Source organism: Podarcis pityusensis (assembly GCF_964106645.2).
Source record: "Podarcis pityusensis genome assembly, chromosome: 2".
NCBI classification, from domain to species: Eukaryota; Metazoa; Chordata; class Lepidosauria; order Squamata; family Lacertidae; genus Podarcis; species Podarcis pityusensis.
Genome location: NC_138029.1, coordinates 11,789,356 through 11,806,032, shown reverse-complemented (window position 1 = coordinate 11,806,032; position 16,677 = coordinate 11,789,356). Strand labels below are relative to the sequence as shown.

Below are 16,677 nucleotides of genomic sequence, written 5' to 3'. Positions count from 1 at the left end.
AGATACTGGAAGGGAAGTAAACGGCCAAAATATGAGCTGATCAGATCCTGTGTAGCATCTAGTCTCTTACTAGGGGAGGGGCTCTCTACGAGGTGGACACCATGCCCTTTGGCGGTAATGAGACTTGGTGAATCCATCTCGAGAAGAAAAAGGCACCCAAGAAATTCATGCTGGATGTTGCCTACTGAAAGGGCTAATGCATTAACAAGTAAGGCCACTTGCAGTCTGGTAGAAAGAATCTGAAGAGGGTGAAGCTGATTTCTGGACTGATGCTCTAAAGCAGAAATCACATTCAGCACAGTTAATAGTTCCCAAGCTCCCAAGTGACTACCGTGAGTCATGTCTGAGAGGAAGTAACAAGGCTTGAAGCAGGGGGCAGGGGAAGAGATTGAAGAGTCATAGGCTATCTGAGATGCAGGACCACTGAACAATAACAAAGAGAGATAGTCAAGTAGTGCTGATCCCCATACTACTTTGCTTTCCAAATAGTTCTCTATACCAGTGGTTTTCAACTAGTATGCCGTGGCACCCTGGTGTGCCTTGAATGATGGTCAGGGATGCCGTGGGCAACACTGGCCTCTGTCCCCTCTTTCCTTCCCTCCCTCCTCTGATGCTTTCTCACACCTCTGCCTCCCAAAGGCTTGTGTGGCTGTTTGCTGCATCAGCCCTGGCTACAAGTTCAGAAGGCGAATGGTGCCTCTGGGTCTGGCCAGCGGGTGCTGGTTGCCTGGAGCTGAGGCGGCCTCGGAGTAAGCAAGCAAGTTGGCAGGGGAGCCCAGCCACCCCTTGCTGTTGGGAATGGACAGACAAGTCCCAGGCCCCTGTGAGGCAATGTGAGGAGGCACCTCTCTTTGGGGTGGGGCAGCTCAGAGACCAGAGGCAGGGGCTGCCTGGAGGACTCTCAAGGAGAGGGGTGAGGAGAGGAGATTGAGGGAACACTCCACAAGGGAATGTGTACAAAAAAGGCTGCCAGCTCTGCAGGCAAGGAGTGACATAACTGGGCTCCTGAGCCTCATGGGAGTGCCACAAAAAGAATATAGTTGGTCAAGGGAGCCATGGACTCAAAAAGGTTGGAAACCTCTGCTCCATACGGTATAAACGACAAAGGTTTATCAACCGTCACTACAAATATCATCTCAATGTCAAACTGCTGCTCCGCAGGGCTGACTGCCTCCAACAGATCCGAGGCAAGGAAGAATCCCATAGCAACTCAGCATCCTGTCTTCCTCTACCACTGTGGCACGGTAAAAACCAGAGTCCTGGTTGTTACATCAAATGATTATTTTGCTTTATTTATGACTCACTTCCCATGAAACGTACCAGAGAAATTAACTATAAAAACAATTATAGGATTTCAAAGGCAAGTGAATCCACTCCTGTAGAAGGTCTCTTTGCCCTTGAGTGAAGAAACAGGAACTGTGTCTAGGGAAAAGTGGTTCCCAAAAGAGCTCAAGTCACCACCAATTCCCCTCTGAGAACTACGTTTTACCTTTATCACCTCTGGAAACTGCTTCATCCTCTTGCCACAGGGCCCATAGTACCAGGTTTCTCCTTGCCAACGGCTGCTTCCCTTCTTGATATACACCTCCCTTCGCCACCTAAACATAAAGATGGCCTGTTAAAGACTAGATACATGCACTGTCCAATTCAAGACATCATGCCTTGATCAGCACCTTTTACAAGACAGAAACCCACCCCGCCAAGCAGATGATGCTACCTACCCATGCTTTAAGGGGTACCGCACCTCTTCTGCTGTGGCTATCCGCCTTCTTGGAACATCACCTGAGCAGAAAGAACTACTGTTACCAACACTAACAAGCACCGGCTAATGTTTTAAAATGCAGTCTAGGCAGCTGAGAGGTCTTCAGGAAATGGGTCTACTTACTTTTTGCTGACACACTGAATGTTGAGGCCTCTTTACTGTCCCCCTCTATCATGGATGTGGAGTCTTCTGGGCAACTGCTCTTGGTTGCCTCTTCCAAGGGGGTATCTAGAGCTTCTGGTTCAAGTGGTGCTTGTGAATCCAGAAATTCTGTGCCCTCTTGTCCTACTTCACTCACAGCTGTTAACTCCAGGCTGCTGTCTGCAGCGAAGAAGGCAAAAACAGGTAAATGGGGATGCAGAGAGGAAAATAATTATAATCTAGAAAAGCGAACACAGATGAAGAAGAGTAGGGGTTAACAGTACTTAGTTATACATCTACCGACACACTTAAAGAGTACTCACATAAATTACTCACTTTGCGCTAAGTCAGGGTGTGGAACCCCTGGCCTGTGGGTCAATCTTGGCCCATTAGGAGGTCCAATTTGACTTGTGAGGCTGTTTCCCCTTAACTACACCAACCCATCCATCAACTGATGATACTGGTGACATCAGCCGATGGGCAGGAGGTCAGAGATTAATCCTGCCTTGCCTATGTGTTCTTTTCCCAGCATAGTTTTCCCCACTGTGCATTGTTTAAGACACTTCCAAACAGACTTCAAGGAAGAGGGGGAGAAAACTGAAGGCCTCACAGTATATAAAAGTCACGTCATCTATGCATTCCAAATTTAACCAATTCCTTATCTTCTGTACTGAAGTTACTCAAGGGTTAGCACACATTTTCCATTCTATACTGTGGTTGCTATGAGATGCACCTCAAAAAGTAGATATACAGCCTCTTCAATGATGGCTAATATAATTCAGTACAGTTTAATAACAATCTACTGGGCATTATCACAGCACCCCCCTCCAGGATATTATGAAGTTAAGATTATGATTATCCTCAGACAATGGAAGAAATTTAATCCCCACCTATACCAAAACAAAAACATAATGGCTGTACGTATAAACCTTCATTTATACGTCTTCAAGTGAACATATGCTGCAATGTTGCCAATAATTACAAGATAATTTATTACTAGAACACAGCCCACCAGGACTCTAGATTTCTTTCGTTACAACCCAGAAGAGTCAAACCATAAAATTTATAGTTCAATATTCCTCTAAACAAAGGGGCAGCTATATCTCTTAGAACCTGTAGTCCTTTCTCACCTTGCAGAACAGACTCTTCAAGAACAGGCGCCAAACTGGCATTTCCAAAAAGTGAGGTGTCAGGCTGGCTGTCATCCGCCAATAGACTGAATGAGTCCGAAGGGTTGAGAGAGGGGCTGCCAGGACAATCCAGGGCAGAGATGTCAGGAGGGTCTTCCAGAGGAGATTTGCCACTCACCAGCTCGGATGTATCCATTTCATAAAGATCTCCTGTCCCTGGGTCTGCAATTTATGAATCGGGAGAAACATCTGTTGCTTAGCATCCAACTCAGCAGCCTCACCCCCACAATACTCTCAGCTAGGATCACAGGATCACTTACATGCTCTAGAGCACTATTAATTTGCAAAATGAGACTCGTCTTTAATACTACTCTTCTAAAGAGAGGGAGAAAACAGATTGTAACTTGGACAAGGCCAACCATGATTTACTAAGGATTTGAAATCCAGTCCAAGTTCAACTTTCTAATCACTTGGTCACACTGGCTATGCAATTCTTTTTAGAAAACCACCTTTTAAAAAAAAGTAAAGTTAAGACAAGATAGAAAACCATGAGTGTCTGCTTGTTAATAATAGCATTTTTATAGCATACTTTATATCCTGCTCTGTAATCTCTACTACAGATGGAGCAGTATTATGTCCGTATCACAGGGAGAAAACTGAAGCAGAGGGAATACAGGCACACCTAAGGCCAACAACACCTTCATGGCAGAAGGGGATTTTAACCAGGGACTTCCCAGTTCACATGATTTTTCACACACGGAGAAGGGAATTGCCTGCAGTTTCATGAAAGTGAAAACCAACACAGTAATTAGATTTCCCCAGTTCCTGGGAGAATTCTCAGAAATGTGGAAAAACAAGATTATAAATTGGATCATCTATATATGAAAAGGTATTAGAAAAACTGATGAGAAACAACTTCCTCATCAACTTTCATAAAATCTGATGTTTTTGTTTAGGAAAACCATTATGTTTTCATACCTCTTCCAATGTTGCAAACCTATTACTCAGGAAGGTGGATAAAGGAATAATATATAATTTTGAATTCAATTATCCTCAACTGAGGTAGTAAATTGGGAAACATGCTCAAGATGAAGGAATATATATGCCTTCATCAGTGTCAGCCACTTTCCTCATCTTAAGGGAGTTAAAATAATTAATTTGAGTGTTAATTGACTTAACAGTGGATAAAAAGTTTAATAGCAAATACTGGAAAAGATGTGGTCAGGATAGTGGCTTATAAACACGAGGCAATGCATGATAATTGAAGCATATGGGTATTAAAGCATGTTGGGGGATGGTGTTAGAGCATGGTCAATTAACCTATATATTGATTAATTATTGGGATATTATAAGCAATATATTTCCAGTAAATATATCTGATCCAAAATCTATTAGGAGCAACAAGGATTGTAATTTCATGGTAAAACAATAAATAATGAAGTTGTAATGACTGATAAACACCTATTATCTATGGATAAATAATGGTAAGGGTAGAGCTATTTAGGCCAATGAAGACAGAAGCTATTTTGAAGTTATTGGAATATGCATTGTGGACCTCAATTTATACATATAGCAGCGTGCATGCTCTTCTTGCTTTTGTGAAACTTGCAATATTTATTTTTGGGGGGTTATTCTGGATAAAGTTTAATAAAATTGATAGCATTAAAAATTTAATGGAGTTATATATATACAGCTACAAGCATTCAGTTTGAATCTCTGGCTTAAAGTACTGCTGGAAAATAAGGATCCTGCAAGAATATGTTTATCTACGCTTAAGGCAACTTGCTTCCAAACACTAGTACAGTGGTACCTCGGGTTACATACACTTCAGGTTACATAAGCTTCAGGTTACAGACTCCACTAACCCAGAAATATTACCTCAGGTTAAGAACTTTGCTTCAGGATGAGAACAGAAATTGTGCTCCGGTGGCGTGGCGGCAGCGGGAGGCCCCATTAGCTAAAGTGGTGATTCAGGTTAAGAACAGTTTCAGGTTAAGAACAGACCTCCGGAACGAATTAAGTATGTAACCAGAGGTACCACTGTATTGGGATCAAAGGTCAGGTATGAAGTTTAAGTAGTGGACCAAAATTGGAGTCCATAACTCTTCCTGTGCGAAATTTACGAGCCTGCTGTTCTCTTCAGGGTAGCCTATTTGCCACCTGTCTATTGTTTTATACAGCACAAACTGACCCCAAATTGCTATTTTGGGACTCTCAAAGTGTCCATTTGGCATTATGTAGAAATATAGCTCAAGAGGAAATTCAAAAGTGAGCATGTGCCTTTAGTACCATTAATGCTAGGGTCCCTACACTGACGAGTCTCCTATTTAATCCTATCTGAATGTTTTTGCTTTAGCAGCTAGCCACAATCATCAGTAAGATGGAGAAAGGGCAAACAGGCTTAGCACTTTTGCCCATAGCTGCCTAGGCTCAGAGGGCAAGTATCAAAAGGCACAAGGACAATGTTACTGCAGAGCCTGCACATCTGTAACAGCAGCAGCACATGCTCACACATGGGAGCTAGCTGCAGACAGCGCATAGAACACTTTGTGATCAGCAGAGAAGTTGCTACTGACTGCATTTATACAGGCCTCAGGACAAACTATCCAGAGAAGCCCCTTATCCAGCAAACTCCATATAGCTGTCGCCATAACTGATGACTACATGGAAATGATGCAAAAGCAAAACCCGACCCCTTTACCTCTGTCCAGTGATTCGAATGGTTCCAAGGGGTCCTCCAGTGGAGGAGGAATCCGAGAAGCATCTTCCAGACAACCACCTCCAGCATCAGGTTCCAAGACAGAAGCTTCCTGGCTAAGAGGCTCACCAACAGGAGAAGGACCACTGTAGCCACATATTTTCAACTCTGCAAGAGATTTTTGTTTTTAAAAGCTAATATTATACTTTCCACATCATTAAAAAGTCAGCCATCAATTAGAACCAGAGAAGTTACGGAAATGAACAGAACATCACAAAACAACTAATCAGCATACATGGCAAAGTAAAGTCAGGAACTTTTGCCTTTTGTGGAACCAAGTGTCTGATGATGTCGCCAAAGCAAATCAATAATGTATCACTCCAGTGTACCTTGAAAGCTGCATCAGATAATGCCTTGTTGCTTGACAAAAGCACCCACTCTAAGAATAGCCTTTGACATGACACAGCAAGCTCCAGGTCCATGAGGTACTTCTGGGATTGCAAAGCTTTTTGAGTTAAGGTCCACATATACAGCTTATCTGTAGTCATGGTCTTTTGACACTGAACCAAAGTAAGTTATTCTGCTGCTCAAACACACCTCAACCTCATTCCTCTTCAAAGCTGATATGTGGCTTGTATTTGCCTGAGTTCGCACCCTCATTTTGCTTCCACAGGATTTTCCAAAAATCTATGAACAACACCAGTGTGGACTTGTTGCTCTCGTCCCCCTTAACTGCAGGTGCCTTCTGGTGACTTAAAGGGCAATTCATGATCAGCACAGGGCCTATATGACTGAAACTCCCAGGTATAAACTTAGGTGGTGGTAGTGGCAAAGAAAGATTGCTTCTCTGCCACCTCTGCATTTTCAAGTAGCTGTCCAGCAGATTTTTTTTCAGGTGGCAAACTGGCCTTTGAAATCTGGCCAGAGCAGGAAGGCAGCAAGACAGCTAGAGGCCCCCTGAAGCCAAGTCTGATAGGAACTTGAAGTAGAAGGTTGTCTGGAATCACACTGAAGTAGACTCCATGGATAGGAATAGTCCGGGAGAAGCATCACCTCATATTAGCCTGCCCATGGACCAAGATCAGCAGGGGAGGCTCTACGTGTGATTTCCCTGCTAGGCCACGTTCAGGGGCAGTGATGCAACAGTGTCTTCTCTTTGGTGGGACTGCATGTCTGGAATGTCCTCCCTTACGAGTTGCATCATGCACCATTATTTGCTTTTTGCCAGCAGGTGAAGACAGACCTGTCCGCCTAGACTCTGGGAGGGTTGGGGAGGATTAATATTGCGAGTCACCAATTTGAAATTTATTTGCTAGCTTTAATGAAACAGGGATGTTGAATATTCTAATCAGTAGTTTTAAATATTCTAGGTGCATTTGATTTTTGAGTAGTTAAAATCAAGTATTTTAATGATGTATATATTTCCACCCTCGGGCAACCAGTGAAGGACAGGTTATAAATATTGTAAATATATTTTTTAAAATCCAAGTGAAGCAGGCGTAATGATTCATTCTCTCCATCACTGCTCCCTTAGCTAGAACATGCAATAGGGGAACAACCATAAAATTCTGAACTGTGAAGAATTTTAACAGCACTTGGCACAATGAGCAGGATCAGCAAATCTCCATCCTAAGATGCTCTTAGATAATTACATTGTAATAAGACTCTCAGTCTAGCAAAGGCCCTGCCTTTTACCATAGCCTAATGATTAATACAGGCATGAGTGTGTTCTGGGGCAGACAGGCAGGGGTATCATATTGCAAAGGTAAGCTTCCTGAATAAAAAGTTTGGGTACCATTGGCAGTCATACCTGGCTGTGTGTTCTCCAGCTCCATGCTGCCAATCAATCTGGTGCCATTTTCTGAGACTGCCGAGGAGGTTTCCTTCACTGGCTCCTCATTGCCTGGTTCATCCTGCTGTGGTGAGAAGTCCTGGCTGCCAGAGCCAAGCATAGGGGAAGGCTGAGATGATGTGTAGAAGCTGGATGGGCCATTTTGCAGGATTTCAAAATTCTGATCATCAGGGAAAGAGTCATAGAGCTCTGTTGAATCAAAGTTAAGTCCCATGGTCCCTGGAGTGCCGTTTGCCCAGAACTCTTGCCCACTGCCACTTCCCCTCAGATTGGTGGTGTGCCCAGGTGAGCCTTGCCGATTGCCTCCAGCAATACCGTTCAGTGGATACTGGGAGAACAGTGGGCTGTCCTTGAGGTTGTTGCCATTGCCAGATGGGTACTGAGAATAGTTCCAGAGATAGTCATAGGGGTGTTGGAGGTGTGAGTTGGTTGAGGAGCGGGTCCCTGAAGTACTAGCATGAGATACAGTAGATAAGCCATTAACATTCATCTCTCCATTCAAACCTGTAAACAAAAGGAAGGAAAAAAGCTATTAAAAACTCACAACAAATGCAAGGAACACTGACTGAGGAGAAAGTTCTATCCACCTTTGGGCCTGTCTCTTTTTACAAAATAGGGGTGGGGGGGTGGGGAGATAAAACAAGACACAATGAAGTTGAGTAAATTGGATAAGAAATGTGTATTAGCATGTACTTTGAAAAAGAATTTTACAGTCTCTGTCCTCTTAACAGGCCTATGAGGTAGGTCACTATTCTGATTTTACAGAGGGGGCTCTGAGATTAATTCATCACACGGTCTGGGTTTAAGATCAGCCCAAGCCAACACTCTAGCATACCTCAAGATGGTTGAAGGGACTGAATGAAATAACTTCATGAACTTTGCCCTGAGGTCCTTGGCGGTGGGCAAGGCAAAAAGACACGCGCACACCTCAGTGCATCTACTTCTCTCATATGTAATATTTGAACCCATTCCCTTTTTTGCCAAATCCCCCCCCCCAAATTATTTCCTCCCCTTGCCTACTGATTTCTATTTTTTTGCCACATTCTCAAGTCATGTTTCTAAGTTTTTCTTGGTAACTACAAATGATAAAAGATGCATTAGCCTTTAACAAATGTTGACATGCCCCCCTTTCTCCCCTCACCTCCCAATGTATGTAGTCTTTTCCACCTAGTATGTCTTCAGTATGGGAAGAGCTGTAATCAGGATGTATTTTCTTTCTTGTCTTCTGGAAAAAGATGATGCTAATTTTGATCCGTTTCCATCCTTAATCAATGAGGACTGCAATGGCTGGGCTGACCTTTATAGCGCTACTATTTCTGGGGTGGCTGTATCTGTACTTATTCTAAAGGTTTTTGGAGGAAACTTTATCGGAATCTGAGTGGAAAAGGTAAAATAGGTGGTAGCAGCTAGGGACTGCAAACTAGACAGGGTCCTAACAGCCAAAACGGCAGAGGCCCACAGAACAACAGAAGCAGCAACAGAAGTGGAGTGTTGGTCTGTTTTGAAGACCTTTACCCTGTATGACCAGATAGACAGAATTCTAGAAAGGCTACCGGCTCCTTGAAAGCCAGTGGGGAGAACATTTCTGGATAAAGAAAATGGGGTAACCCTGTTTTATTTTTTGAGCCTAGGTGGAAAAGAGGGGATACGGGGGAATGACGTCTTGGTCATTGATTAGAACTACTATCAATCAAAGACAAAGCAGCATTTCCATGCTCTAGAAGGAAACTGAAAAGTGTTTCATCCTCCCATACTTGTATTCAGTAGGCATCTTAAGGAGAAAAAGGCAGCCAGGTTAGGCTCCTCTTTTGAGCTAAGTGGTGTCATAACCCAAGCAGACTCTCTCCTTCCAATGTAGCTAGAAAGATCTTCAACATCTATAAAGGGGGAGAGGAAAGGACAACACCATTTCCAACCCTCTCCTCCAAACAAGGAAGTGAACCTAAAAAGGTGTTTTTTCCTGAAAACTCTTCAATTTACAGTTACCTTCTTTATTTCTTGAAGTGCCTTTTTAAAGAGTGGTCGTATTGCAACATCTGTAAATTGGGAATGTTTTCAGGAATACACACTTTTACTTCAGCAGCTTTTGAGATTTGCCTTAGGTTGTTGCTGTTTTTAAAATATGTTCTCCAATCCCCAGCTCCTCTGTGCACTCTTTGTTAGTTTACAAGCAATAGCCTCACTTTAATATTCTGCCAAATTAATTAATTAAAATTAATAAACCTTTGGGAAGCAACACCACTACTGAAGAAATTATGCAAGGTCAGATAAAAACTGCACACTGGGAAATGCCTTACACGGATTATCCTAAATCTTCACAAGCCCTTCCAAGCTTGCTTTAACTGAATTCTAACATATTTAAAACAGCAACAACTCTTGAGCCCAGATACATGCAACTCAGCATGCTAGCAGAAACCAGCGCAAGGGCTTCCACAAGCACAACAGGGCTTCCCCCCCCGCTTCCTCCCATATGCTCAAGAGCAGGGGTCAGCAACCTTTTTCAGCAGGGGGCCGGTCCACTGTCCCTCAGACCTTGTGGGGGGCCGGACTATATTTTCGGAGGGGGGGAGGAAATGAACAAATTCCTATGCCCCACAAATAACTCAGAGATGCATTTTAAATAAAAGGACACATTCTACTCATGTAAAAACATGCTGATTCCCAGAAGGTGATTGGGCCAGATCCGGCCCCCGGGTCTTAGTTTGCCTACCCATACTCAAGAGGGTCAGGAGAATCCCCAGAACAGAACACGGTGGGGGGAGGGGAGAGTATTCCACCTAGCAAGAAGAAATGCTTGAACTGACAGAATGTTCAGAAGAGTGCAAAGTTGAATTCCTCCCATAAGTTTCATTCCCAGCAGGCAAACAGCACTCATCTGAGTTTTTACTCCATGACTAGCCTTAATTCTTTCTCCCACCTTTAACAGTAAGAAAGAAAATATCAGATTTTCACATCATATCCAGTTGTGCTTTCGCAGTGGCCTGTGAGAATACACACAACTTTGCCTGTTGCTGTGGTATTCAAGTTCCTTACACTCCTCCTGAGGCACAACCATCATCTACACAGTTCTCCTTACCATTCTGCAAAGAGATACTCAGAAAAGAAGTGGAACTTCAATCTATAAAGGCAAGGGCTAGCAGTGTTTGCTATAAGACCATGTATGATCAATGCTGATGCCTGTCACTAAGGTCAAAAGACCCAGGTCCATTGCCCCACACTTACTTTTCCCTTGCTGAGGGAAGTTCATGGGAGATCCATTTGTGTAGACATTGTCCCCTGAGGAAGGCGCAGGTTTCTGTCCTGAGGCAGCAGGTGAAGAGGGAAGGCCAGTGAAATTAAAATGGTTGTTCGCCTCCATTTCTAAGGAGAAAAGAAAATGCAAAAGATGCAACAGAAAGTTAAAGTCATTACATAGATGCTGCTTTTCACAGACAGCAGTGAAAAAATCCCCCAACATAACATGTTAGCCAGTGACTAAACAAAAGATACCAAGACATCTAGTGTTTTATCACATCTTATCCCAATAATCCTTAGAACAAGATATAGTGGTACTTTGGTTTACAACCATAATCCATTCCAGAGGTCCATTTGTAAACCAAAACAGGTTGTAACCCAAGGCCCGCTTTCGCCAAGGGGGCCTCCAATTTTTTTTTCCGTAATCCAAAAAAAGTTTGCAAACTGGGACAGGCACTTCTGGGCTTGATGTGTTTGTAATCCAAAATGTATGCAAACCAGACTGTTTGCAAACCAAGGTACCACTGTATTGTAAGATAAAACAATACTATTATCCCCATATTGGAAATGGGGGGCAGGCTAAGAGAGAATGGCTTACCTATGGCCAGCCAGGTGGTGCACTAGTGATTTCCTGGCTAACACCTCGGTCTTGCAGCTACTATGCTACACTAGCTCTCAAAATTAGCAAGCAGGGCAGATGCTATACCAATAGGACAGTTAGTTTAATGTCCATATATTTAAAGCCATTGTGTCCCTTTTGATAAAACCCAGGCTTTCATCAGAAACTGTGCAACTAAGTTCAACATTGACTGATTGATCTCTGCCTCTTAGGAGAAAGGGAAATTTCCCCAAACACACAATGTAAGTCCTCACATTGAAATCCTTATAAGAAAAATATACCGTATTTTTCTGTCTATAAGACACCCCCATGTATAAGATGCCCCCTATTTTGGGGGACTCAGATTTAAGAAAATGGGGGGGGGGAGATGGCCCAGAGTATAAGACGCCCCCTAATTTTTGACATTATTTTTTTAGTAAAAAAACCTAGTCTTATACATGGAAAAATACGGTATGTCATGAGGTGACCAGCAGCAGCAATTTCAACTTATCTTGAATGGGGAAAGTTCAGCCAGGGGTTCTGAAATCCACTCAGGCACTCCATTCTAACACCAGAATCTATTTAAACACATCTCTTTTGCAAGCTTCAGGGTTACTCTCACTTAGCTATCAAATAGCAATATGTCCACAGGATGGTTCTTAATATGTAGTTATAAAGTCCACTTGCCACACAAATAGGCCCCTAAAATGCTTTCCTTGGATAGGAAACTTAAGGACCAAACAGTTCTGGAAAAGTGATTAAAAGACTCCATTACTACTGAGAAAGAGGGATTCAATGTATTAATGCAGGGCCGTTCCTGTTTTAAAAACATTTTACTGAGCAGGCTGACTGCAAAGTCTCTGCTCCTTCCGTGGCTTTCTAGGCCTCATGCACTGCAAAGTAGTATGTGAAAATTCCTCATCAGATGATGCAAGCTTTACCAAAGCATCACCGCCCCCGCCTAGCTAGTCATTTTCTCATTCCACAGGGATGCAGATGAACTTTCGCCTCTCTGCAGCTCTGGGAAAAAGCCACCATTTCCTGTTACTGAAATTAATGCACTAAATAGATGCACTGTTCAAAGAAGCTGGATGAAAATAAAGCAGAGGGCATAATCTCTTGGCATGGGGCCTAGTCCATTCCCTGCGTGTCCAGTGGGACATCTGTGGCTCCCAAACATGGCATTCCTACCAGCTTCAAGCAGGACCTTTCCCTCCCCACCCCTTTGAAATAGAAGACTAAAGAGAAAATGCTCAAGGCAGGTCTGGACAGCTGCCAAGGAAGGCAACACATGGATGAATGAATGAGGATGGAGTGTAAGCTACAGATTCAGACCAGTCTGACAATATACATCTTCTGCATAAGTAAGCACGTACATCACAATAAGTCACCAAGGAAACTTCCTTACTAAAATAATTACAGCAGCCACAGTTTATATTACATCTTGAATCCAGAAGCTTTGCCATGAAGCCTCACTATTAAATAATACTTCTTCCACTCAAAGCTCAGAACAAACTTCAACAAACCTTTAATATAGTGTGGCATCCTGTATATATATGAGTATGAACAGTAGAAAGATATGACACTTGCACTTGGGCGACTCCTATGGAATGACCTAATATTAGGATACCCCTCAAAAATAATGACACAGGTCCATTTACTTAACAGGAGAGATGACACCAACCCTCTCAAACAGTTCAGTCTGAGAACAAACACATTAAAAGGAAAGCCATGGTTATCTTTCCTCCCCCTCCTGTATTTGCTATTTGTTTCAAAAGTTTTACTGAACCTAGTACCTACTTCATAAATTTTGGCACTAAGAATAGTTGCCCATCCTGTGTGCCTCCTCAAGACAGAACCAATACAGTGGTACCTCGGTTTACGAACTTAATCTGTTCCGGAAGTCCATTCTTAAACCAAAACTGTTCTTAAACAGAGGTGTACTTTTCCTAATGAGGCCTCCTGTCGCCGGTGCCCTTCCACTGTTTGGATTCCATTCTTAGACCGAGGTAAAGTTCGCAATCCAGGACACTACTTCCGGTTTTGTGGAGTTCGTAAACGAAATTGTTTGTAAACAGGACTGTTCTTAAACCGAGGTACCACTGTACCAGGAATGGCTACCTGTCATGGTCAATGAACTGTCAAACCCCCTCACACTGCTTATATGAAGGCAGCTGTGCCATAAGCATACAGTGAACATTAAGAATGACAGATAAAAGCTATATGGGGGACGGGGGACAAAAGGGAAAATAATAGAAAGGCTTTTAAGAAGAAAGCTACAGAGAAGAGGACAAAAACCACCTAGCACATTCCACAGAGAAATTTCCCCCTGCTACTGTAGTAGTGGTTGAAAGAGAGCTAAGCAGTAGGGTGTGGGCTCCTCCTCTCTAGGCATGTGCATTCCTTCTGAGGGGTGGGCTCCATAAGCCAAAAAAGTTGCAGCCTTAACTCTAGAAGCGTCTCAATATTGCTTAAAACATACACCGTACCCCCCATCTGCATGCTTGGACAGAAAACATGAACAGCACCTTTCCAAATGCCCTTGCACAGGGACAGAGCTTAGAAATGCTTCACTACCTGGAAGGAAAGTGCCAGTGACCAAAATGTAAAGTCAAAAAATCATTTAGAGAGATAAAACCAGAATGCAGAGCTGCTTCTTTTTCAGAATCTTTATTTCTGCCAAGCTGACATACTTAGATAATTGACCAGGTCAAAATCAATCACCCTGCCCTTTTCTCCCCAGGAAGTAATCATTGTCAGAATCAAATTTATGTACCCAAACCAGGTGTAAAAATAAATAAACTAAATGTTAATGAAATACGCATTTCATCCATAGCTTCTGCTTCACTGCTTCAATCTCCCTCACATCACGAAGCTTCTCTCTCCCACACACACCTCTATTACTGCAATGTCATGCCAAGCTCCACCACCTAAACTGCAAGGCTTCTGTAGCTGCAGAGATGGGGGTGGGGAAAGGCTTCTACTAATAGCAGCAGGGAAAATGCCTTTCCCTCAACTCAATATGCACTGTCAGGAATCATCTCTGCAACACACTAAGGCCACCTATTCCACTTGCTGCTCCCCTTTCAAAAAGCAATGGATCCTACCCTGACAGTGCACAGCAGCTGAGTTGAACCATAAAATTACTGTGAATATCCCTTTAAGGGACAGGGTAGTAGCAGAAAAGGCAGCTGCTGCTCCAGCACAGGGACAAACAGAGCTGGAGCTGAGGTGAAGTGCTGGGAAGGCCTTGTAATTAAAGGGGAAGGCAGAATGGTTTGTTAGGAAAGAAGCCAAGCAAAATGGATGAATTAATTGCAGCCAACAAAACGACTGAAACAGTTTAAAGGGAAGGGGTGTGGTTTGACAGGAGCTGCACATGCCAGAATAACACGGAACAGCTGATATAGACAGAGGTCCTATTTGTAAATATCTCAGGCCTATGTCTCTCATGTGATCCCAGCAGAAGCAGATGTTTCAAATGTATGAAAAGGATGGGAGCAGGGAATCCTATAGCCTGAGAAAGTGGCAAAGGATGAAACCATAGTCGTTCATTTCTCCCCGTGGGCAGGGCAAGTAGTTAATAGTATGTACAGATGGGTTACAGCCTTGTCGAGTCAGGGCCTCTTCTGTTTTTAACTATTCTTAGTGAATGGGTGTGGAGTTTGATGCATACTCATGCTCTCCAGCCACAGAAATGAAACACTCTGCCTACAAGTTTAAGACCTCCTGTCCTAAGCTGTCAAAATGTGCTTCAGACAATGTGGTCAGTCCTACTTTGAGAGTCCTACCTCCATACTTCACCATAAAATGCTCTTCTTGCCCTAGCAGAAATTAACAACAAAAACCTTGATTTTTTTAAAAAAAATCACATTAAGTACTTTTCATGTAGAATTTCTTTTTCTTTTTACAGTAACGTGTTCGTAAGACTACAAATTGGGAACAGGAGTTAAATTAGATGCACCATCTTATTAAAGCTTTCTTTTTATGAAAGAGGGAGGTCCTGGGTACGTTATGACATTTGTGAAAGATTACCATTGGTTGAGGCCAAGAAGAATCTAGAACCTTTTAACCAGTAACTGTTTTTCAGTTGCTGAGGACTGCCAAGTTCTATATCTGTGCAATGCAACCAAGCCCCTGTAAACACAAAAATGTCTTAAAATGTATGGGGAGCCTGTGGCTCTACTGATGTTGTTCAACTCTGGCTCCCATCAACCCCGGGCAGCATGGACAACATTTAAGGACGAAGAGAGTTGTAGATCAACAACTTTAGGAAGGTCACAAGCCATGCCCCACATCTGTGCTTTAAAATATGGGCCACGTGATTTAATTTGCAGGAAATAAAAGATGAAAAGGGATCATGGATAGACTTCTTTTAGGAAGGCTGCCGTAATTTACCTCTCAATGACAATATATCTGTTAGTAACCTTACACTGTTTGGTTTTCCATGGTTATGTTGCTTCACTTGAAATCCAACAAAAAGGAAAGGGAGAATGCTCTGTGAATGCAACCAAGAATGACCCACTAACAAATACCTCAGGGTAAATGGTGTACTCTAGGCAGTACTCTAGGCAAATCATAAAATAAGTATATACTTGAGAACTATATGTAAGTGTGACACGTATGAAGATTATTTGTGGGGCATAGGAATTTGTTCATTTCTCCCCCCCCCAAAAAATATAGTCCTGCCCCCCACAAGGTCTGAGGGACAGTGGACTGGCCCCCTGCTGAAAAAGTTTGCTGACCCCTGCTTTGTAGCTTCCCATTTTGTGAAGTTAGAATATATATGACTGCCTCTTTAAATTCCATGTAACTTTAAAAAGAAGGTGGTGATAACCCTAAACTACAGGATCTTGTGCCAACTGGCTGCTGGGGAATAGGGCTAATCTAGCCAAGGAGTTTAGGGAAAGCCAGAAACAGAAACCAAATCTGATTAAAAAGGACATTTCAGAACGCAACAAACACAGCTGCCATTTCCCGGCCAGTTCCTGCAAGGTTGGGGGAGGGAGCAGAGGAAAGAGGGCTGTTTGCATCAAGATGCTGTAAGCAGGGGAAGAGACAGCTCTGGTCTCCCAGTCACCTCACTGCCAGTCACCGGGGATTCCCTATGCCCACACCCCACCTCCACACATACACAAAGGGCTCTCTCAGCCCTAACCATCATCCAGCCAAACCACATTTGCAGCCTCCCTCATGGTACTAAGATCTTGGCCTCTCAACTTCCGAAATACACAGAAGACTGCCATCAGAAATTGCCCCATA

The 16,677-nt window shown here is 43.1% G+C and overlaps 1 protein-coding gene across 1 annotated transcript in view; it reads right to left on the bottom strand.

Annotated features, from left to right (window-relative positions):
* The window catches only part of BAZ2A (bromodomain adjacent to zinc finger domain 2A), a 42,153-nt gene that overhangs the window by 23,785 nt on the left and 1,691 nt on the right, over positions 1 to 16,677 (bottom strand). The window contains exons 2-9 of the mRNA XM_080996572.1: positions 10,806 to 10,943; positions 7,542 to 8,087; positions 5,735 to 5,899; positions 3,034 to 3,255; positions 1,886 to 2,083; positions 1,722 to 1,782; positions 1,363 to 1,598; positions 291 to 343 (exon numbers count right to left, since the gene is read on the bottom strand). Coding sequence (XP_080852698.1) covers positions 291 to 343; positions 1,363 to 1,598; positions 1,722 to 1,782; positions 1,886 to 2,083; positions 3,034 to 3,255; positions 5,735 to 5,899; positions 7,542 to 8,087; positions 10,806 to 10,941 — 1,617 coding nt within the window. The 5' untranslated portion in view covers positions 10,942 to 10,943. The remainder of the gene's footprint in view (positions 1 to 290; positions 344 to 1,362; positions 1,599 to 1,721; positions 1,783 to 1,885; positions 2,084 to 3,033; positions 3,256 to 5,734; positions 5,900 to 7,541; positions 8,088 to 10,805; positions 10,944 to 16,677) is intronic.